This window comes from Rhinolophus sinicus, linkage group LG09 (assembly GCF_036562045.2).
Source record: "Rhinolophus sinicus isolate RSC01 linkage group LG09, ASM3656204v1, whole genome shotgun sequence".
NCBI classification, from domain to species: Eukaryota; Metazoa; Chordata; class Mammalia; order Chiroptera; family Rhinolophidae; genus Rhinolophus; species Rhinolophus sinicus.
The window spans coordinates 48,655,797-48,681,004 of NC_133758.1; the positions used below are offsets into that span (position 1 = coordinate 48,655,797).

General features: G+C 36.6%; 1 protein-coding gene across 15 annotated transcripts in view; it reads left to right on the forward strand.

Annotated features, from left to right (window-relative positions):
* The window catches only part of ARHGAP28 (Rho GTPase activating protein 28), a 177,935-nt gene that overhangs the window by 68,784 nt on the left and 83,943 nt on the right, over positions 1–25,208 (forward strand). For 6 of the 15 annotated variants that reach the window (XM_074340329.1, XM_074340328.1, XM_074340325.1 and 3 more), the window contains one exon: positions 4,223–4,364. The exons of 8 other annotated variants lie outside the window; for them this stretch is intronic. In XM_074340329.1, the coding sequence (XP_074196430.1) occupies positions 4,264–4,364 (101 nt within the window). In that variant the 5' untranslated portion in view covers positions 4,223–4,263. Of the gene's footprint in view, positions 1–4,222; positions 4,365–9,004; positions 9,125–25,208 lie in introns of those variants that run through there. One more of the 15 variants, XM_074340332.1, reaches the window with a different exon arrangement.

Here is a 25,208-nt window from a genome sequence, read left to right on the forward strand (position 1 = left end):
GTCATCCAATCCACTCTCCATTCCTCACCCTTCCACCATTCCGTGCCCTGAGTGGCTCTCTGGGGCTCACCAACAAGCCCCTTTGCTCTTTAGGTCCCAGTTGGGGTCTGGTCAGTGAGAGGCACAGGAGGGGATCAGAGGTAGGAAGAGACAAGTTATTTATTCTTCCTCCCCTGCCTAGGAAGTGCCTGTATTCCTTTCTCCCACATACTCAAGAACAGGGCTCTCTTCTTGGGTGTGACCCCATCCTGTTCCAGCTTTAAAGTTCTTCTGTTCTGGTAATCTCTCCCTTCTTTTGTCCCTTTTGGTCTGGGGCTGCTGAGAGCTCATCCTCCCAGTTGCTAGCCATAAGGTCCTTCATTGTATTCTTGCTGGCACCCTCTAATGCTGCTCACATCACTCTGAAGTCTCCTCAATTACCTTATTTGAGTTTGCTGTCTACTTTTTCCCAGGATACCAGTCAAACCCACACAGTTACAGATTCTCAGAGCGCAGGCCCCAGGGCTGCCTTGCTACCAGAGCTGTGTCTAAACTGTGGATCAGCAGTATTGGTAACCCCTGGGAGCTTTGTTAGAAATGCAGACTCTTAGGTTCTGCCCCAGAGTTACTGAATCAGAAACTGCATTTTAAACAAGATTTCCAGGTGATTTAAATGGACTTTAAAGATTGGGAAGCCCTGCTCTAGAAGTAAGTTTCCTTTTCAGGGAGTTCAGTGTCCAGGAATCCCATTTGATTGAAGCTTCCTACTCTGAATGTAATCTCTTTCATTTCTGGGGAAAGCCTACAACTCTCCTTGATTCTCCTGCCCTGATTCCAACCTCCCCGTACCCTCCACCCTGGAGCAAAGCTCACATCCCCCTTCCGTCTTCCGTTATTTGTGTATGTAATGGGTTACCAAACCCATCCTAAACTCCAGGTACTGTCCTAGGTGTTAGGGATACAAAGAAGAAGAAAGCAACACATCCCTGTCCTCAACTGGATTTAGTGAAGTAATGAAGACATGTTCATGTCACTGGGATCCCCAATTTTATTTTTTTAAATGAGTCTGCCTGCCTCTGTACACTGGCCCAAAGAAATGCATGAGCACCAGTTTGCAGCATAGAAAAAAATATTGAACTGGCCAATATGGAGACGGGAGCTAAAAACCCGACCGCCCACCCCCATCCCACTCCACCCCTGTGGCATATAGGTACAGATTATGTAGGGCAAAATCACAAGACACCATGTGTTAAGGGTTTGGGGTCATGCTGGAAGCTGATTGGTCGGAGATGAACTAAGGGTAATAATCATTTCTTTAGGAGAGTTCTAAGGTCTGCTCCTGCATTCCTCCTTCTGGTGTCAAGGGAAAGTAGCCAGGAGGTTGTTCTACCTCAGGGCTCAGGAGCTGAAACTTAATTTAGGTCAAGATGTTATCTTTAGCCTGCCAGAGGTCCAGACCATGTGCCCATTAGTCAGGTCCAGGCTACTGTCTTCCGCTGCCTCAGGGTCTTTGGGGGTTGGGGGGAGCAGAGAGGGAGATGATTTCTAGAGCTAGGATTTAAAACTAAATTTAATGAAAGTCATAGGGACCCTCGGTTTTGCATAGTCAATGTCAAGACAGCAGGAGGTACATGCTGTAACAGAGATAGGAACAGAATGAGGTGGAAACAAAGGCAAAAGTTATCAAAATTAAAGTTACTTTGCTTGATGAATGTGAGGAAGTCCCTCTAAAATCTGGTGAATGGCATTGTGTTTTCTCATTTTAGTCACATTTGGAAATCTTGAATAAAGATACCTGATTGTAATCCCGTCCTCAAACTTCATTCCAATGTCACATTTGACAAATAGCAGTATCTCTCCCAGGAACAGCTAGCAATCTGTAGAGTCAGAGTTGTTTGTGTTGAGGCAGCTGCTGAGCAGCAAATGCAGGCAGCCAGAGCCCTAAAGAAATTAAGGAGCTGAATTTTTTCCGAAAGGAAATTCATGGAGAAAAACCAACTGATTACCTCATAAGCTGTCTTTGGAATTAATTTCAGGGCTTGTTAAAGAATCTAATTTTCCCTTTATAAGGGTTCTCATAGGAGTTTAATTAGGTCACCATCTTTTGTCACCTGTAACATTTCTATTCAAGTCTCTGCATAATTCATGTAAATGAAACAACATGGATTCCAAATTACCCAAACAAAATGAGGGGACCGTTTGTCATACCATTATGAATTTTTTTAAAAACAAATACTGGCTTAGGCTGTGAATATTGATTTGATCATTCAGTCATTCATTCGTTATTCAAGAGAATCAGGTGTATTACTCAAAATGTATTTTTTATCCACAGTTTTGCTACCTCTTCCTGGCATTAGAATTGAGGGATAGAGAAAAAGGTATCTTCGGCATTCTGGCGTCTTGAGCTTCACCTCTTTCTTCTTTGGCCCAGATGACACCTTCGAGTAGCCATGTTGCTCCCTCCTCTCTGCTCCCTCTGCTTGCAAGCAGCTAGAACTTGGATTAACTTCTCTGAATTTTTACAGCAGCTGATGCCCTGATTGAGACGGTCATTCTTACACCCTTGCTATGTCATCGTCTTTCTTATATGGGAAATGATTAAACCAACCACCATTCCCAGGTCCTGGGAATTCCAAAGAAGTGGACAGAGTTGAGAAACTGAGAAGGGGGTATTACTGTGCCTGTGATCTATAAATGAGCTCCCGTGTAGATGTGAACACTAGCCTGAGATGGAAATCTGCAGGCTTTGCTTAGTTTTCCTACTAATACTACCCATTAGTAGGTTATTAGCATTTGAAAAAATGGAATAGAAGAGGAAATATTTCACAGTACATCACACAGGATGAGACTCATGAAATTTGTATTTGTTGCATATATGATAATCTGTATGTATTGGAAAGAGATATAAATTACATTTGTGGATATGAATTGAGGTTAAACAATTTTTGAAAATATTCCCCTAGGAGATACACAATGTTTGAAATAAGGGTAAGTTTTATTGGAGGTGAGGGTGGAATTGGCAGTAGGCACTTATCTTTAAATAGAGCAGAAAAAGTCAGTTAAAACAGCATTTTGAGATCAAGTGACAAAGATAATGATTTCCAGAGTTGTTAATTTATACCAGGTAAATTGCAGTATTAGCCACTGTTGGTCACAAGTGTATGTATTATAAATTTTCCATTTTTTTTACCATTTCATTTCCCTCCTCTTTCTCTTTCTTTAGTTTTTAGTAAAGAATTTTTTGAAAAAGTATCCTGTCACATATATGTAAAGAAAAATTCAAGAGCATTTTCCTAGCTATGCTAGAGTCTAAATGGGATAAGTGTATACCCAAGTCAGGAGGGACAATGAGGGTAAAGATGTGAGGACCCAAAGGAGGAAAGCAGCCCTCAAGAAGGGAGGGTTGGAACCCAATGTTCCCACTGTTATCCCATTGTGACCTTTTCACTACACATGCCTGCCAGGATGCCTTCTTATGGTGACTGACCACGTAGTTCTCTTCATTGTTTGAAACCATTATTGCTATTGATAGGTGAATCTCTGAAAAATGATGTAAAATTGTACTATTTAAAATTTGATTAAAAAGATTAAAACTAATTCTTCCCACTGTAAGAACTGCCATTCAAAGCTATTAAAATTTTGCTATGGAAAAAAAATCCCTAAAGCAGCAAATTTTCATTTTATACCTCAGTTTCTTATCATACATTTTTTTTATTCTCCAAACTTTTTCCTTTGTCCTAAAAATATCGAAATGTCTCCAATATGATCATTTATTCAGATTTAAATTTTGTGTTGAAAGTGTATTTTGAAAAATAGGGAAAAAATCAACTAAAATAAAAATCGGCATCGCTGGAGTAAAGAAAGTTCTTTAAACTACACTGTTATTTACCTTTCTTTGATGTCAGAAATATATCATTTGCTCTCACTTTTTAGGAATGAGATTAACAATGAAAATAATCATAAAGGTATGAAGTGTGATAAAAAAATGGTGAATGTTTAAAGAAAAAAAAAAATTACATTAAAGGACCATTGCCGTTAACCGCTCTCAAAATACTCCCCCTTGCTTCAAACACACTTATCCCATCATTCTTGCCACTTTCTGAAGCAGTTCTGGAAGTCCTCTTTTGTGTTTTTACTTCAATCTTCTATCATGACAACCCTCCATGTCACACATCGCTTCTGGTATGGCAATTTCTGTCAAATAAAAACATTACGGTGTGTCCTCATCCATCTTATTCACCAGATCTGGCACCAAGCAACTTCTGGCTCTTCCCCAAAGTAAAAATGATTCAGGACATCGAGGCAGCCATGATAGCACAACTAAAGACATTCATGAAAGAGGACTTAAACAACTGCTTCAGGAAGTGGCAAGAACAATGGGATAAGTATGTTCAAAATAAGGGGGGGGGTATTTTGAGGGGGATTAATGGCAATGTGTCTTTTCTACCGTAATAATTTTTTTTAATTTATGCATTCACCATATTATTTGATCACACCTCATACACATTTTCTTCAAGTGACATGGTCTACAATTAGGGAATACTGTTTCCATGTAGAATAGTGGTTCTCAACAATAGGAGCTTTCAAAAAATGCCGATATTTGGGCTCCATGCCCTAGGATTCTGATTCAGTTGATCTAGAATGTGGCCCAGGCATTAAGATTTTAAAAATTTGGGATGTATAGTCAAAGTGATAGTACCTTCAATATGAACCTGATGTCTCAGCTTTCCATAGGTGTTTCCATGGGCATTTTGTTTTAATTCTCAAAAACACAGTTTTAACCAAAGTTATGATTTTTTATTAAAAGTGTTAGTTAATGACAACTCTCAAAGTGTGTACATATGCATTTTGAATACATGGGCACAAGATTTGTTTTTTAAGGTAAAAGTTTAATTCATCTTTTCTAACAGTCTCCAACAGTTATCAATCACCATTTAATCCAACTGTCATCTCTTTAATTTAGTAGTCCTCCTTCTTTCAACACATTCTGGTTCCTTCTGCCTTTTGTGTAGTCAGAACCTACAGCTTGGTTTCAGATTCTCCCCCATAAATGGGTACTTGAGGTGATTGCCGATTTTCTTTTGTATGTTGCTTTTAGCTGCATACATTAATTTGGTCATTCCTCAGATACTTTCTGAGTGTTTGTTTTGTGCCAGATTTTGTTCAGGGCTTGGGGTACAAAGAGGACTAAGACACAGTGTTTTCCCAGGAAGAAGAATTTCTGTGGCTATTTCTCTCTTCACAACAATGTTTAGGAGGTGAGTGTAAGTGGCTCCTAACTCTGTCAGCAAATACTTCAGAGAGGTAATGGCATTTGAATTCAGTCTTAAGGATAAAAATATTACTTGACCTGGCAGCAAAGGGGAAAAAGGACATTCCTGTCAAAGAAAACAGCCTTGCTTAAAATGCCACAGTTCATGGCTTCATGCAAAGGTGGGAAGGTCTCCTTGTTGGTGAGGAATTGCAGGGGATGAGGCTGAAAAAATAGACTTAGGAGAGAAGCTGTCCGACTTTGGTAAGACATGCTTACGTGTTTGCTCCTTGACCTGTGCATGATAGGGAGCCTGTAGAAAGGGAGCTCCATGAAAGGGACCTACACTTTGAAAAATTCATCTAACAGCATCAGGGAGGGACTGAAGGGAAAAGATACAGGAAGCAAGGAAAGTGCATTAGGATACTGAACTATTGTACACCCACTATTGACAGTTGAAAAGGACTTAAAGTAATTATTCATAGGAAAAACATGAGCACTGTGGAAAATCTGGAAGATAACAAAAAATATTAAGAGGAAAATACAAATCATTTATAATTCTTTCACCAGAGATAGCCACCATTACTGATTCATTCCAGTCATTTTTCCTTGCATATTTCATATGGTTAAGATAGTTGTAGATCCTGATTTTTTGTTTAGCACTATGAAAAGCATTTCTTATTATAATAAAGATACTCCATTAGCACATTTTAATGGCTACCAAAGAACTTTTGTATGGATGCACAATAAGAATACCAAACTGTTCCCTTAGTTGTTTGTTTCCAAGTTTTCATAAAAAGCCTTAAATTTAACATCTTTGTGCCTAAAGTTGTCTAAAATTATTATTTTCGTAGTTTATATAACTTAAGTAAAATTAATGAGTTAAACCACACTTACATAACATTGAGACTTTAATACTGCTGTATTGTATTTCAGAAAAAGTGTAAATACTTGTGCTTTAGATTTTGGAAATATTCAAGATATAGTTTAGTTTGGTTGAATTTGGTGAACAATTGCTTTGGGAAAATGAGAAATGATGAATTAGTCTAAAGTGACTCCAGTTTTCTAATTTGGCAGAGTTGGTAAACTATATCATCACTAACCAAAAAAGAAAAAGACAAAAAGAAAAAACGAATATGGTGGAACAGACTTTGCAAGGAAGATAATGAGTTCTTTTTTGGACTTGCTTCATGTGAGATGCTTCTCCGGTAGAAAATCCAAGTACTCCACAGTTGGCAAATGAAAATGCAGTTTAAAATTCAGTAAAAGATATGGGAAACTCAAGGTCTAGATTAGAGAACAATTTGGCAAACAAGTGTTCATCAAAGTCATAGGAGTAAGTGGAAGAAATAAATCATTAAGAATAGAAGGGTGGGGATGAAACTCTGGGAAACACAGCTGCTTTTAAGAGATGGGTACAAGAAAAGCCAGTGAAATAGACTAAGAAGGAGTGTTCAGGAAAACCAGAAGATAGCAGTGTCACTGAAGCCAGGAGTGAGAGGTTTTTCAGAAAAAGAAAGAATGGTCTACAGTCCTGGTTCTCAACCCTGTCAGACACTGTCTCCTTTACCCTCCCAAAATGAAATTTATAGATAATATAGCCTACCTATGTACACAATTAAAAAAAAAATCAATATAATGCCCCAATTTTAATATAAAGGAAAAAAGAAAGGTATATTTTATAGAATAAGCATTTCAATCTGTAAACATGAGGACCTAACTAAATGAGATGACAGGATGAAGGAGTCACGTGATTGCTCTGATATGCAGAATTACCATGAATGAGGTGTTGCAAATGGAGACTGTTCCACATGAGCTGTATTGCAGTGTTGCTGCACATGACCAGAATTTTCAGAATGCTAAATATTCGAAGAAAACAAAGTATAGTTTTCCCTGAACTTACACTATAATTGTGTTGCTAGAAAATTCTGTGTATAAAAAATACTTAGTATTAAGTCTAAAATGGAATCAAGCTCTAGGTTCCGACAGTTATAAACAGGTCTTTCACCTGTGGTGAATGTCCACAAGGGTATTTGAAAGTCCTGTGTGACACGACAATTCTTTCTTGGTGCAGGACTGTCCACTGCATTTGTAGGACTCTTAGCATTCCCGGACCTGCCAATTACATACCAACAAGGCCCCAGTTCCAATAATCAAAAAGCTCTCCCACAGCATACCAGTGCACTCCCTGTAGAGTGACACAGTCCAAGAGAAAAGCATGGCTTACCAGTGTCAAATGCCCCTCCTTAGTCTTTAGGGTTCTTTAGTCTTTAGAGCTCAGGCTAAGCAGGACACTTAGGGGGGATAACATAATGGTGTAATAATTATGACCTCTGTAGAACTCTGTGGTTCTCCCCCTCCCCCCCAATCAGATGAGAGAGTTTTCCCACTGTTTCTACATAAATTGCTGCAATCCCTTCCTTCCTCTCTCAGCTCTACATTCCTAGGTGAATTCATTAGACACACAAATGTTGTGGGTTGCACCTAGCAATGGCTCTAATCTAGCCAGTTTCCAGCCCACTTACAAACCAAATCTGTTCCTTAAAAGCTGCTTCCAGGCTGATGCTTATAATTACCTGGTTCAAACATGTATTTTAAGCATTAAATAGAACATAATGAGAATCTTGAAGGAAACCAGTTATTTTGGGTGATTTGTGTGGCATTTATACTGATCATTTGGATGCAAAGCTTTCCACATTTCTTCCCAAAAGACCACCTATTTTAAATCATGTGACCTTGGGCAAGTCACTTAACATCTGGAGCTTCCATTTCTTCCTAATTAAAATAGTTATGAGGCATGATAAATGCAAAACCCTAAAATGCTATAAAGTTCCATAGTCCTTATGGACCATGATTGAACATAGAAGACCTTAACATAGAGTAGGAAAGGTCTTCTTATATTCAAAATAATGACAAATGCGGAAAGTTGCTTCTCAATATTTCTTCAAACTGTTATTTTAGGTATTCAAATCATGGATGCCCTTCTTACACACCTCTATTTCATTTCTTGTTTATTTTTTCCTTTCTATCTTCCCATACCCAAAGGAAATGGGCATATTTTTGGTGGATAGAAACACTATGGAAGAAAATTAAATTTAGAGCTCTGGAGGTTATGTTCTGAGTGAAAGAATAAATAATTGCAGCCGATTTTCAGGGAACTGTTTAAATGTTTTTCTCTACTCTACTTCCTTCCCCCACCTCAGTTCTATGTGAAGCCATACTGTGAATTGTAAACTCAGTATGTGTTTCTTGGCAGTGATATTTAAAAAATGGTAGATTACTCTTTGTTTGTTTTCATCAGTAAAGGATGTATATTGGCTTCCAAATGTGCTGAGGATTTGATTTAGACTTGTCATATGTTCAGGGAGACGCATGAAGGTTAAGGGTAATCAAAAAAGACATCAGAAAATATAATTCACAATATGAATGGAAAATTTGACACCCAAACTCATTCATCAATGTGAGAGTATCTTGAATTACTTGCTCAAGGCTCTATTAAATCATTCATGCAATGGATATGAAGGTGAAAGAGAGGTTATACTTTGTAAATTTTGTACAATGATAAAATTAATATTCTTTATTAATTTTCAGTTAGGAAAAACAAAAATATTAGATAATAAACACTGTTAAGCTGATTTTCCACTTAGAGTTCAACATTATTTCTCTTTGAGGGAATGTGTATGAAGTGCAATTTTAGATTTATGTTGTTATAAAATAGTTACACAGAAAATTGTGCTTAAAATAGTTGCCAAGTTTGTTCTGTGTTTTCTACAGCATATCTCACTACATGATGAACACTCTTCTCCCAACCCCGTCTGATACCCCCCACCACAAACTCAGTTTCATAATGGACTAGCAACTTTTGTTCGAATCCTTTTTTTCCTTCGTAATGCAGTAAGTAAATCGCAGTGGCTTTTGATTAATGGTTTATCCTGTCTACCAAAACACTAGATAAATTGTCACTATTTAAAATGGGCTCATTGACCTTTGGCATGTAATAGGAAAATGAGGCAACAGTCCTGTGAAAAGAGGGGTCTGGGAACTGACCAATCCCAGCAGGAGGAACGGTGCCCCCTTCCCTGGCCAGTGACATCGTGTTGCTGTTCTGTCCCTCACAGGACACAGCTGTGCTGCAGTAATTCTCTTTTAGAGTGAATTGTCTTTCTTAACTTGTGATATTAAAAATTCATGGTGATTTTCAGTTTTTCATGTACACTGTTTAGATTCACTGCAGGGTCTAAAGTCTTTATTACAGATCCTGCTTTTTGTTCATTCGACAGATCTTGAACATTGGAATTTTAAAATCACATGACCAGTTTAACTTTACTAGATGAATGAAACAAGATTAAATATGTTTAAACTTTCTGGAGAAATCAACTGACACATTGAATTTTATTTTCACAGATTGCCAGTCGAGTATTTTCCTGTATATTTGTTTTATTAAAGGCTACTTTTCTAAATCCAGGGGTGGAACTCAGAGCATTGCTCTCTCTAGATAAGTGGGCCTTTACACAAATAGTATGAAAATAACACAAGCAAGTTTTGATAGAGCCTCCCACCCTTCCAGCAAGGAGAGTCAAGTCTTAGAACTTCTAAGTGCTCCAGGAAGGCACAGCCTGTGGTCCTGGTGGAGAAATGGGAGGAAGTTCTAACAGCCATGGCTCCTTAGGAAACAGTCTGTTCCCTTAATCTGGAGAAGGGAGAGGATTTCTCTAGATGTAACCTAGGCAGGCACACAGCAGCAGCGTGTACCTGAACACGTTCTTTCCTCTGTGGGCCAGGAGTCAGCAGACTTCTTGTGAAAGACTAGATACAAATACTTTTGGCTTAGTGGTCCATGAGATCTCTGTCACAACTATTCAACTCTGCCAATGCAGCATGAATGCATCCATAGACTGTACTTAAACAAGTGGGAGTGGCGCTATGTCAGTAAAGCTGTCTTCAAAATTCCAGCAGCAGACTGGATTTGTCCACATGTAGTAAGTCGTTCACTGACCCTGGCTCTTGGTCACATCCCACCTTCTTACTTGGTTAGTTGGGTATAGCCCGGACCTTAAGCTGAGAGGAGACATTTAGGGGTCTAGTTTACATTCCATAAAGGGTGGCCAGATATTTAGAGGTTGGGCCTCCCCAAGCACTTGTGGTATCCAGGCCACTGCCTGGGACATCCCAGGAAAGTTTTAAAACACATAGCAAAGTAACAGTCATACCCTTACATTTCATGTATAACATTGGAGTCCGAACTCAAACTACAGCAGGTTGTAAAGCCAGATTGTCATATCTAAGGCCTACAGGCTTTTCTTGTGTTTGGGGATAGTCTGGTAAATGGATGGATAGAAATACTTTAACAAAATGTATGACAGCAAGCAAGAGTGATACTACAAATATTGAATAACTCTTAGAAAGGCCTAGGTACCTACCAAGAGCGACAGGCCTTAGTAATAGCCAGCCAGCAAGGCTCTACTGGCGAGCCTTCACTCGAGTTCTCAGAAGATGGTAGTGCCTGTGCACTACCTGTGTCTCTGTAAATATATACATACATGCTCGTACATAACTTTTTTTCAGAGAATATCAAAACCTCATGGGACTTGCCTTTCTTCATTACAAATCTTCATCTTCACTCTTTATTCCTGATTGAGAAAAACAGGACTTCTGCTAAGCTTCAACCCATGCCGTCCTGCCCCCTTGGCTGCCCTACTTGGTACCCTCTCCCCCCAAATCAGTCTCTCCTTTTCACAAAAAAAGCTTCCTGCCCTTTGCCTTCAAAGATATTAAATCAATAACCACTTGTTTTAATACAACATTTTCCATTTGACATGTTAGTCATTTCTTCAGAAAAGGTAGATTAGTTATTTCTTCATGCAGGCTAAGAAATTCAGCGATCACCAATCACTGCACTCTTTTTAAAGTTAATCTCTCTCTTTTTCCCCTCTGAATTCTGTTAAGTCCAGCTTTGTTGTCACTTTCCAAAAACACCTCATTACAAAATCCTATAAGTCTTAATAAATAATGAGATTGGCAAGTTAACTTATTTTACGAAGTCCTTTCAGACCTTTGGTGAATGAAAGGAGCATAGTCCCCTGTCAGTCTAAAACTACCTATATGTGTTTCTTTCTCCTTTTCAGAGTAAGTATATATATACACACACACACACACTTCTGTGATTTTATATTTCATTCAAAATTAATTAAAAATTTTAACAAATAACAAATGGAAAATGAGAAACAAACATTAGCCAGGGTGGCTGGTTGGTGGATAATTCTGGAAACTGATGATGGCAATAACATCAGGTTTATCTAGGCAAACTTAAGAGCTTACCAGACGGAAAAAAATTTTATGTGTACATCCAATAAATTTTTATTGAAAGTAAATAGGCTTCGGGGGCCTAATTGGTTCCTGCCTGTTTGTTACCATTTGGGTGTTCTAGAAGGTTAACTTTTTGTGGCAAGGTGTGTCCACTTTCAAAATCTGTCCCACTTTGTGGAAAATAGCCTTTTTTCATCCCCTTGGCATCAGTGTACCCCACTAAAGCAAGACTTTAGAAATGGGAAACAATCTAGATCACTTTGATGCTTTTTGGAGTTTGTCCTATGTTGTTTTGAGACTGGAAAAGAAAAGATGGCTGTCAACTCACAAATAGATCCCTGTCTTTTGGATGCTCTCCTATCTTTTGCTTCAGTGTCCGGGCACTTCTCTGAGACAATGGATACAACTTACGGACTCTGGATTTTCATAAAAGTTTATGTGGTATTTCTTCCTGCTCCTTTCTAGTTTTCTGTTTCCTTTTCTTTTCCAAAATAGCATACCTTTGTTATCTTTTTGGAGCTGACAGTGCCTGGAACTGATTTCTACAATTTGGAGGCCTGTGAGAGAAAGGAAATTAGAGAACAGTGATTAACTCCAGGTTTTAAAAAACAAGTTGTGTTTTGTTTTGTTTTTCTGGTGAAACCTTGAGTTTAAAAGAAAAGCTTTAAATTTGGAAGGAGGAAGAAGATAGGTATTTATTTTATTTGTTAAAATTCAGAATTTTTTGGTATACATAAAAAAGAAATTATAAAATTATTAAACTTATAAAATATTTTTCTGAAACATGTTTCTTCAATACAACATTCACTTAAGAAAGGATTTCTACATATACCTACAATTCATCCATCCTAATGCATTTAATTTACTCATATGAAACAGACGTCATGCCAGGACCTATCATAGGCTGAGAGATGTCAAAATAAATCTGCTGTAATTTCTAATTTAAAGTAGTTTAAAATCTAATAGTTGAGGTGAATCATACTATATCTTCAAGTCAATGTGATACAAGATGGTAAGTGGCATAGGTTGGTGGATAAATTTCATGTAAGATCAGGGACAATATCTTAGAGAAAGTGGTACTTACTTTAATTCTTGGTTTATACATCATCTCATTTTTCTCTCAACAATGTGTACAATTTTCTTCTTTGGTAAAATGTTCAAATCTTTAGTAACATTTTTCGTAAAATGTTCACATTTTTAAAAGTCAGTTGTTTTATTATATTGAATTTTGAAAGTTCTTTAAATATTCTGGATACAGTGCATTATCAGATATATGATTTGCAAATATTTTCTTGCAGTATGTGATTTATCTTTTATTCTTTTAACATTGTCTTTGATGAGCAGATTTTAAATACATTTTATAAATGTTTTATTTTATGGATCATGCTTTTTGTGTCCTATCTTTGAAATCTTCACCTAACACGAGGTCACAAAGATTTCCTCCTATGCTTTCTTCTACAAGTTTTAAAAGGTTTTAGGTTTTACATTTAGGTCTGTGATCCATTTTGAGTTAATTTTTGTGTATGGTATGAGATATGGATGGAAGGGTTTTGTTTGTTTGTTTGTTTGTTTTGGGGGGCTTTTTTTTTGCATATGGAACATCAGTTGTTCCTACACTATTTATTGAAAAGATTATTCTTTTCTCACTGAATTGCCTTTGCACCTTTGTTGCAAACCAGTTTACAACATATATGTGGATATATTTTGGGGCTCTATTCTGTTGCATTGATCTGTGTGTCTATTTGGTGGCAATACTATATTTCTACTGTAGCTTTATAATGTCTTGAATTAAGTAATATAAGTGTTCTGATTTTCTTTTTCTTTCACTCGTGTTTTGGCTGTTCTATGTTCTTTGTATTTCCATATGAACTTTAGAAAACTTGGTAGAAATTTGATTAGGACTACATTAAATCGATAGATTAATATGGGGAAATTGACATTTTAAAGTATTGACTCTTCCAATCTAGGAACATGTTATATCTCTCCATTTATTTAGGTCTTTAATTTCTCTCAACATGTTTGTAGTTTTCAGTATATAAGTCTTGACCATCTTTTCTCAGATTTATTCTCCTAAATAGGTCACATTTTTAATGCTATTGTGAATGATATTGTTTTTAAAAGTTGATTTCTAATTGCCTACTATTAGTATATAGAAATATAATATAGAAATATAACTTTTTTGTATATTGATATTTTATATATTGATCTTTGTCTTGTAACCTTGTCTTATTTATTAGTTTTAGTAGCTTTTTTTTCCTATATAATATAGAATTTTCTACATAGATGATCATAGTATCTGCATGTAAAGATAGTTTACTTCTTTCTTTTCAATCTGGATGCCTTTTCTGTCTTTTTCTTGTCTGATTGCACTGGTTAGAATCTCCAGGACAATCTTAAAAAAAAGTGGTGAGAGCAATTATCGAAGTCTTATTCTTGATTTTAGGGGGAAAGCATTCAGCCTTTCACCATTAAATATGATATCAGCTGTTTTTCCTAGATGCCCTTTACAAGTTGAGGTAGTTTTCTTCTATTCCTTCTATTCCTTCTATTCCAAAACTCTATTTGCTAAGAGTTTTGTGATTTTTTTTTGTTGTTGTTGTTGTTTTTCAGGAATGGATGCTGGGTTTTGTCAAATAGTTTTTCTACATCTGTTGTGATGATCATGCAGTTTTTATTTCTCACTGTTAATATAATGACTTAAATGATGATGACTAAATATGATGAATTAAATGAATTAATAATTTTTAAATGTTAGATTATCCTTGATGTTCCACGATGAACCCACTTGGTCATGATGTATTCTTTTTATATATTCTTGGATTTAATTTGCTAAAATTTGTTACAAATTTCGGCATTTACGTATGTGGGGAACATTGGTCTATGATTTTATTTTCTTATGGTACCTATCTCATTCTGGTATTTCAATAATTCTGGTCTCATAGAATAAATTAGTAAATGTTTCCACCCCTTTAATTTTATGGAAAAGTTTGTGTAGAATGGTATTTTTTCTTCTTTAAATGTTTGGTGGAATTCTGTGGTGAAGCCATCTGGGTTGGGAATATTCTTTGTAGGAAGGTGTTTAACTACAAATTCAATATCTTTCGTAGATGTAGGACTACTCAGGTTATCTATTTCTTATTCGGAGAGCTTTGGTAAGTTGTATCTTACAAGAAATTTGTCCTTTAGATCTAAGTTGTTGAAGTTATTGGCTTAAAGTTGCGTATATTCATATATTTTAATATCTATAAAATGTGTAGTAATGTAACCTCTTTCATTCCTGATACTGTTAAATTGTGTCTTTTCTCTTTTTTCCCCTAATCTGTCTGGATAGAGGTTTATTAATTGTATGGAACAAGAATTTGGTTTCATTGATTCGCTCTATTATTTTTCTGTTTTCTATTTTATTGTATTTAGTTTTGATATTTGTTATTTTCTATTTTATTCTTACTCTGGGTTTAACTTGTTCCTTGATTTGTTTATTAATTCTATCATCTGTGTCATTGCTAGTTCTGTTTATATTGATTGAGTTTTCTCCTCATTACAGGTCATTTCTCCTGCTTCTCTGCTTGCCTGTAATTTTTTATTTGAATTAATGTTGTGAATTTAATCTTCTTGGAGCTGGATATTTTTATATTTCTACACATATTTCTGTTATTTTTTTCCCCTGGGACTTGAAAACTATTTCATTTTGTTGTGTCTTGCTTTTAAGATTTGTTGAGTGGGATGAGAGTAGCAGTTAATCTAAAGAAGATTTTCCCTATTCTAAGGTAAAACGCTGCTGAGTACTCTTTTTAGATTCCTGTAAATCATGAGCTTTTTCACTTTGGTTGGTGGGAACTATTTCTGGCTTTCTGTGATTACTGGGTATACTTTTCTCTAATCCTTCTGGTGATTTTCCCCTGGCCAAATAAATGGTATTTCCATTAATGAGTTTGCTGATCGATACTAAGCTGAAGACTTGAGGAGGATCCTCTGGGGATCTCCACAATTTTCTCTCTTTGGAGATCTCTCATCTCAATTACTTTTCTCTGTGAGCTCCATTGCATCCTTGAGTTCCAATGCTATCTGCTAAACTCAGAGAGAACAGCAGGCTCAGCTGGGTTCCCTGTCCCTGCACCACAGCCTGGAAGTTCTCTCTAGTTGGAGCTATTGTGGGACTCAGTTTGTTTGCTTTCTGTCTCTCAAGGGTCACTGTTTTTAATTTCTTGATAATTATTTAATATATTACATATGTTTTGTTTTGTTTTTTCTTTTTTGTTTCAAGGCAGGAAGTAAGGCTGATTCCTGTTACTTCATCTTGGCTGAAAGTTGACATATTTATTAGGCCACCTGACATCCTCCTATTGGTTCAGAGAGGCTCTCTTTATTATTATTTTTCACTCTCTTTTCTCAGCTTCGGATTGTGCTGTTTCTACTGATGTGTCTACTGATTTACTGATAATTTTTCTCCAGTATCTAATCTGTTGTTAATTTCACCTAGTGAACGTTTTATTTTAGATATTGTATTTTTATGTATAGAAAGTTTATTTTTTATATCTTATATTTCTTTCTTTTTTATGTTCATGTTTTATTTTAAGCCCTTAATGTATTTTCAATATTTTTTTATTATAGCTGTTTTAACGTTATTTTTCTGCTAATTTCATCATCTCTGTGACATTCTAATAATTGACTTTCCTTTCGTTATGAGTCATTTTTTTTCTCTTCATAAATCTATTAATTTTCACTGGATACTTGAACTTGTGAGTTTTAGATTGTGGATTGGTATATTTTGTTGTATTTATTGTATTTTTTTAAAGCGTGTACAGATTTGTTTTGGCAAACAGTTATTTGTGGATTTTTATGGGGGTGAGTGTATTCTAAGTAGCCTCTAGCTAGGGTAAATTCAGCCTTACTAGTAAGGTCTGAGACTTCTAAGTTTTCTACTGCATGCTCTGTGTATTCAACTACTCTTCAGCTGGTGCGAAGTCTATTATTCTGTCATGGTTAAAAGCAGAAGTTCACCTGATATGTTTTCACTATACACACTACTATGCATATAAACATTCCTGGCCCTTTGTGAACTCTGGGTAATTTTTGGATTATAGCTCTTTGGTTCTAGTCCCAGGATTTAATTTTTACCTGTTCTCGTGAAGGTTCAACTTATATAGTCTTGATAGCTGTTCAACCAAAGGGACTGCATGCCAATTCTTGGAGTAGTTCTACTTCATAGATCCTGCCTTTCTGGCACTCTGATCAACAAATTCTAGCTGACTCTGCCTTCCTGAACTTTCAACGGCTCCCTCACCTCAGTGAGATGGCTGGGTTCTGTTCAGGATTCTGGGTTCTTTTCCTATTTTACTGTATTCTGGAAATTGCCGCCAAGTAGGTCAAAGACTCATCTCATTTGTTTCCTTTCTTTGTGGCATCACAGTCATGCACTGACTATTGTTAAATTTAAAAACAGTTGTTTCCTCTATTTGTCTAGTTTTCTAGTTGTTTGCAGTAGGAGGGTGATTCTGAACCCTATTGCTCTCATGGTTGGAAACAGAAGCTCACTTGATGAATTTTTAGTTACACATCTTAGTGCATGAATATATGCAGTATTTGTTTTAGTTCCTTTTGCTCTTATTAGAATGAAAGCTTAATGAGGGCTGGGCCCTTTGTTTATTATTGTATCTATATTCTCTTGAATAGTGTCTGCTACCTTGAACCTCATACCCAGGATTAGTGGATACTCAGTAAATATTTGTTAAATTATTTATCATTATCATCACCATATTGTAGTCAGTAAGTTTCTTTAGAAATACATTTTTATTCTTTGCACATGTTTCTTAATCTACCTTCACCTCTAAATCACCTTCAGATTAAATTCTTAGTTGTAGATGCTTTGCAGAAATCTAGTTTTCTCTTTTCTGCTATGAAGCCAAAATTTTGGCTGATTGTTGAGAAAGTTGGAGCTGCATAGAGGAAGTATTTGAGTTAAATGGCCTATGTCTTCATGTGAATTCTAAGGCATTTACATACAAGTTATTTTATATCTTTCATGGAGATGCTAATAAGTGTATTGATAGAAGCATGCTAAAAAATTCCATCAGCCCACATTGAGAGGAATGCAGAATAGGTTTGAGGAGTTCTTTTCTTCAGGAGAGGCCACCTAGAATGGATCTTAAGTTAAGTAAGGCGTGGGAGGGAAAATTCCAAGCATAGAGAAAGCATGAGCAAAGGCACCCTGTCCTTCATCTGTAGGATGTGTGGTTGAGGAACTATGTGCCGTAGTCTTGAAATCTCATTGCAACATCCAGATAGAGATGTCTAGCTGGCTATTGGATGAGTCTGAGTGAAGGAATTGTTAAGAAGGGAGTTAACGACCAGCACGTAGATTGAAGCTAAACTCTGACATAGGCAGAGCTTTTGGGGGGAGTCTATATAAGAATGTAGAGTATGAAGACCTGTGTGCTAAAGGTAGAATCTTGAGAGAGACATCAATGTATAAAGATTGGTGAGTAAAGAGGATTGAGAACATAGACAAATAAGGACTGGACAGGTAGGTTTAATGAGAATCAGGAGAGAGTAATCTCTCGCTAGGAGACAGAATTGTGTTTCTCAAAGTCAGATTCACAAAAGTGGTACCAGAATTAGTTAGGGTAGGCCTGGGGGTGGTGCTCATAAGATTTGGCCTCTCCCCAAATCTTCTGAATTGAAATGTCTCTGAGTAGGACCCAAATATATGCATTTTATTAAAGTTCTCTAAGAAATTTTCAGCAAAATAAAATTACTGGAGAAGGAAAATGCATCAACTCAGTCAAATATAAAAGAAAGTACTAGTCCAATTGGACTGTAAAAGTATCCGCAGTGTCTGCCCATTCAAAGGCTATCCCTGGATCCTGAATCTTCTTGCTGTTGCAACTAGAGTCACCTTTTGCCAATTTTTTCCCAAATTTATTAATATGTTTACAAAATAAATACTGAATGGATGCGTACATCCTCTTAAAATAAAAGATTCTGAATATTACTAATAACTAATTAGGTACATGAGAGAGCAAACAAGCTTGGGGGAAGGAGAGAGAGGAGCAAGAACTATTTCTGAACCAGCATTGAATTTGCTGATTACCATACATTCACTCTTCAAAGGTAGAAATGGACGTAGCCTCCATTGCTTTGGAAAGTCGATTTGGTTCATTTAGTAAACATTTTCTAAGGGTTTGCTATGTAGTGGTGCCTTAATTTGTGCCTATTAATATTCTTCCTACAGCGTTTACCTAAACTCTTCCAACAGAGTTTACCTATCTGTGTTTATTATGTTCAGCAGTACAGAGGTGTATAGGAGAGGCTCAGGAAGCTTACACTTACTATTCTGGAGTTTTTAATACTACAGATAATATGTTTTTCTATTACAATGAATTTATTTGTATGCCTTCTTTTGAGAAATACATAGTGCTTTTTTCTTTTTTTCTTTCTTTGTTTTTAATTTAGGATAGTAAAACCAGCAAATCTTTTGTGAAAGAGCATATTCCTCACAAGGTTACTCAAATAGCCATAACTAATATTCACAACCTTTCCCATAATTATTAATTTTTCATTAATGAATTGGTATAAATCCATATTTACTGAACATTTTTTGTTAAATATATGATTTTAAAAGTTGGGCTGGAGACTGAGATTTTCCTAGAATAATTTTATAATGGAAATAGGAAACTGACTCATTTAGGAGAATTCAGAGTCAGTGTATGTAGCTGTGTAGGTTGTTTATTCAGTAAGAATGCCAAGGGGGTAAATGGAGATTCAAACTTGCTCCTTTAACCAAACCCCATTTTCCCTGAGAGGATAGCCTTTATCGAATTCATACAAAAGTGCTATGTTGGCTAGCAGGAACCCTAGTAGAATTTCATTTTACAACTTTACTTGAAATGCAAATATTCTGTTAAACAGAATCTGGGTAATTTTTGCTTTAAAGAAGGAGCTTTTGCATGGGAAATGAAAGCAAAAATGGAAACTCTCTTGCCCATTCATCAAAAATTTAAAAGCCAAAGTATTAAGTGGCAGCTTTTTTCAATAAATAAAAATAAATACAATGAAATGCGAGATTTAACTTCTTTGCATTGTTTGTATTTTTTAAAAAAATGGTTGAAAGCTCAACAGATTTGCTCACAACAGAGCCTGTTCAAGAAATTACTGGTTATCATAATTAATCCCAGCTAGTGATAAATAAAGAAGATAATATCACTGGCAAGTGAATGGACAGGAAGCCTTAGAAGAAGGAAAATTTCCTCCTTGGGTTACTCCTCTTAGAAAGAAAAAGCTTCACCTGACTAAGATGATAGGAAAGAAGTCACTTTCCATTCCCTATGGCATAAACTATTGGTCAAGATTTATAGTTGCCTATTTGCCCTCAGAGATTAGATTCTGAGCTACTAAAGCCATTTATCTCAACTCTGGTGGGGCTTCAGAGATATTGACAACAAGAGCCCCCACCACGTGAAGTGTCAGCCTGTATGAAATTAGTTATTTGATTCTCTTTTGATGGAACATATACCTCTTGTCTTTCCAGAGTTCACATTTAACATGGGTATTCACATTATTGCTCTGTACCTTTCTTCATCATCCATTGAGAGGGAAGTTGAGGACCCTAATTCCTACAGTTGTTCTTATGGCATTTTTGGAGTGTGAAATGCTCTGAGTGCTGGCTCTTACGTCTTGCACAAGAAATGTATCTGATCATGAGCAGTGTTCTGAGTTAATTGTAGAGGGTGAGGATTAATTTAAAATGCCTTCAATTGGATTATTGTTGTTATTATCAATAGCAAACAACAACAAAAATATGAATTTAGTATTTATTGTTTTATTTTAAACTGACTGTGATACTTGGAAAATGTCTCTATATGCCACAAGGAAAGCTGAGTAAAATGGAAGTCTTAGCTTCTACTTCCTCGAGTGGTTTTAAAATAGAAGACATGAATTATTGATACTATTTCAAGAAACTAACACATATTAATATGCCAACCAATAGATAAATAAAAAATATGCTAATGTAGTCCTCTTAGATCAGATATATAGCAGTTGGTTTTAAACGTGTGATATCTGTGTATATTTTATATACTAGTATTTATATAGCCAGTGTATTAAGTCTTCTACACTTGCCAATTTTATTAGTTTGCGTTCAGATTTTTAGAAAGCTTTGTATTTTTTAAAAATCTATGGGATATTTTTGCATATAGCTATCTTTGTTATTTAATAAAAACTCAGTCTAATGACATAATTTGCAACATATTTTATAATAAAAATATAATCTACTTGATAATATAATTTAGCATATCCTTTTCAGAAGTACATTAAGGAAAAAAAGGATAATCTCTAATGTAAAATTATGAAACTTTATGTATTTATTTATTTGGTGAGTGACTAAAGAATATAAAGTATATATGGATCAGGAGACTGGTGATCGGGGGAAAAGAGCATGGGATTGGGCATCAGGAGACCAAGTTTGTAGTTCTCAATAATTAGCTGTATGATCTTGAATGAGTTACTTGACCTCTCTGAGCTTCATTTTTCTTATCTGTAAAATGCAGCGATTTGTTTAGGCATTTCTCAAATTCCCTTTCAGCTCTCTAATTCTAGGATCCTCTGTTTCATTGGAAACCCTAGTAATGGCTTTCCAATTTAAAGTTGTTTGTATGGAAATTAGGAAGCAGCCATCTTAAACTTAGCCAATGAAAACATAAAGCACAAGATGGTCAGAGGAGTAGTAGACTGGTAGTAGACTGGTAGTATCACTTTGTGAGGGGTGTAAATGTCTAATCATTACGTTGTTTTGTACACCTGAAACTAATAATAAAAAAAGGAAACTAATAGTAAAAAATTGCTTAAGTGGACCCTATAGAATTAAAACCATCATGAAGTGAGTCTGAGTGTGGAAAAATTACATTGTAAAAGAAGAAAAATTAAAGGATGTTAATAATTATTCATTCAAATGTCCAACTCATTCTTACCAGAATTTAATAAATTGGATTTGTACTTTACTTTAGATTTTATACTGAAAAATTTACAGCTAACTGATGCCAGTGCTCCATGAGGAAGAAGGCCAGCTCCACTCAAGGACTGGATAGACCACAGAGCTCTTTAAGGTTCACCTATGTGAGTAGGACCATGTAGGACGCCAGGCAGAGAGAGACTGCCTGATAGTCTCTTTGATCTTGTTTGGAATTTGGCCAGCTACCAGGGGTGCCAAAAAAATGTATACACATTTTAGGAGATGTTATCTATGTATTACTTTTAGAAGTTGAATTGAATTACGGTAGCAATGTGTAGTATGAAATTTGCTCAAAATATGGCGTTAATCAAATGAAGGCTAGCATCACCAGGCTACAGGCAGGACAGTCAAAGAAAATGGCGGAATTACGGTTGTTGTTCGAGGAATGCGAGACCATTTTGAAGTGGTATTTGAAATTCAAGAATGTTGTGGAAGTACAATGACAATGGAGGCGTGAGTATGCACCAGAACCTCCAATACGCCTAACAAATGCACACATTAGTGATAAATTTGAGACGCATGGTTCTGTGTGTGACGTGCGCAAGGGAAGATCTGGAGGCCTTGCACAGCAACAAGTCCTGCTTCTTCTGCTGTGATGTTGGAATGGTTTGCACGCTCATCACAGAACTCTACCAAACAGTGTTCGCCATAATCAGAAGTGTCTGGATGCTGATAGTAATGACTCTGAGCACCTCCTGTAATTGCAGAAGTCAAATGTGACTTGTATTCATCTTTTGTTATAGGTATATATTGAGTATTACAATTTTAATACAGTTTTTCCCCTCTTAAAATGTGTATACACTTTTTTTGGCACCCTCTGTATTACTGAGTGTTTTGGAGCTGAAGAGGAACAACAGAGAAAAGAAATTTTAAAACGGTGCAAGGATGCAGTAGAATAGAGTTTTCACAGTTTGTGGCTGAACATTAGTGATTGGGTAATAATGACAGTATATGGAGAACAAAGAAGTGGAGGAAACAAACAGGGTACATGGTTGCATTCCAACAAATCATCACAGCCCCAGAGAGGCAGGTAGAGAGCTGGAAAACCAAGGCAGAACCTCAGATGACACCAGAATGGAAGACTCATCTGCTTAATTACTTTGAAAGTCATGAGTAATGGTACCAGCCACAGCAGGCCCCTCAAAACCACATAATAAAAATATGCACTGCAATTCGGTACTAAAATATAGAGAATATGTAACTTTTGAAATAAAAAGACAATCTTTTAAAAATTATTTATCCAGATTATATGGAGAAGAGTAGTTTCAGAAGCACAAAACATAGATCACCGAGACTCTCATAGTAACGTATGTCTCTAAATAGATAAAGGATAGAATTCTATTAAAGAGTAAGAGTAAACTGCTTTTTCCTCATATTTCGTTTTACAGATTCTTTCCTGGGCATCTCCTAATTGAATGAAAAATAATGAGCCTCCAAGAAATGATTAGGTGTCACCAAACTAGTTTTCCACTCGTAATTTTAATTGTGTCTTTGAGGATAATGCAGTGAGTCACTTGTAGGACTGACTGAGCTTCACCCAATCAGGATATACATCAAGCTTATACACTACATATTAGTTTTAAAACAGACAGAACATAAAGTGCTCACACTTGCTTATTTCCTTTGCCTGCAAAGCAGATATTTTAGCCTATCATTTGTTTAGATGATTATTAGTTTAATATTAGTTAAGACGATATTTCTCATCTGTAATTGTTATCCTTTGCTCAAAGAAGCCAGTAGCCATTCATGGAAGAATCTTTCAATCTTGCTAAACCCGTGGCTCTTTTTGAAAATTTGATTCTTTTTTTGCTTTCTCCTAAGTTACTTGAAATCCCAAAGCACTTTTTAAAACTAGACTTTATTTTTTAGAAAAGTTTTAGGTTCACAGTAGAATTGAAAGGAATTTCTGGATATTTCCCATGTACCCTGTGCCCCACATTTGCACAGCCTCCCCCATTGTCAACATCCCCACAGAGCAGTACGTTTGTTACAATTGATAAACCTACTCTGATACATCATTATCATCCCATGTCCATAGTTTATACTACAGTTCACTCTTGGTGTTGTACATTCTATGGATTTGGACAAATACATAATGACATATATCAAACAGAAGAGTTTCACTGCCCTAAAATTTCTCTGTGCTCTTCCTGTTAAATCCTTCCTCTCCTCTCCCACCACTCTTTCCAATCCCTCATTTTTCACTGTCTCTATAGTTTTGCCTTTTCCAGAATGTCATATAGTTGGAATCGTATAGTATGTAATCTTTTCAGGTTGGCTTCTTTCACTTAGTAATATGCATTTAAGTTTCCTCCATGCCGTTTCATGGCCTGATAGCTCATTTCTTTTTAGTGCTGAATAATATTCCATTGTCTGTATGTACCACAGTTTATTTATCCATTCACCGAAGGACATCTTGCTTGCTTCCAAGTTTTGGCAGTTATGACTAAAGCTGCTTTAAACATTGTGTGCAGGTGTTTGCATGAACCTAAGTATTCACCTGCTTTGGATAAATACCAAGGAGAGTGATTGCTGAATTGTATGGTAAGGGTATGTTTAGTTTTGTGAGAAACTGCCCAACTGTCTTCCACAGTGGCTGTACCGCTCTGCATTCCCACCAGCACTGAATGAGAGTTCCTGTTGCTCCACATCCTCACCACTGTTTGGTGTTGTCAGTGTCAAAGCACTTTTAATTATCAAAATCTTAAAAAAAAAAAAAAAGTAATTATTTTCTGATACTATAGTTTGATTCATGTATAATTCACATAACATAAAATCAACCCTTTTTTTTTAAAAAAAGATTTTTTATTGGGAAGGGGTATAGGACTTTATTGGGGAACAGCGTGTACTTCCAGGACTTTTTTCCAAGTCAAGTTGTTGTCCTTTCAATCTTAGTTGTGGAGGGCACAGCTCAGCTCCAGGTTCAGTTGCCGTTGCTAGTTGCAGGGGGCGCAGCCCACCATCCCTTGTGGGAGTCGAACCGGCAACCTTGTGGTTGAGAGGATGCGCTCCAACCAACTGAGCCATCCGGGAGCTCAGCGGCAGCTCAGCTCAAGGTGCTGTGTTCAATCTTAGTTGCAGGGGGTGCTGCCCACCATCCCTTGCGGGACTCGAGGAATTGAACTGGCAACCTTGTGGTTGATAGCCCGTGCTCCAACCAACTGAGCCATCTGGATGCAGCTCAGCTCAAGGTACCGTGTTCAATCTTAGTTGCGGGGGCGGAGCCCACCATCCCTTGCAGGACTCAAGGAATTGAACTGGCAACCTTGTGGTTGAGAGCCCGCTGGCCCATGTGGGAATCGAACCGGCAGCCTTCGGAGTTAGGAGCACGGAGCTCTAACCGCCTGAGCCACCAGGCCAGCCCCCAAATCAACCCTTTTAAAGTGTACAATGCAGTGGTTATTAGTATCTTCACAAAGTTGTGATACCATCACCATCAATTCCAGAACATGTTCGTCTCCAAAAAGAAAGTCCAAAACCATTAGCCGTCACTCTCCATTTCCCCCTCCCATCATATAACTGATGTATTTTGATTATGTGATAACTATACAAACATTGATTATGTTTAATGGCCTTTACTTTGGTAGATCAGCAGACAGAACATAGCATAGATGCTTTGAGTGAAGCATGTGAAGTTGCTTTGCTTTCGTAGCTAGAAGTACAGAA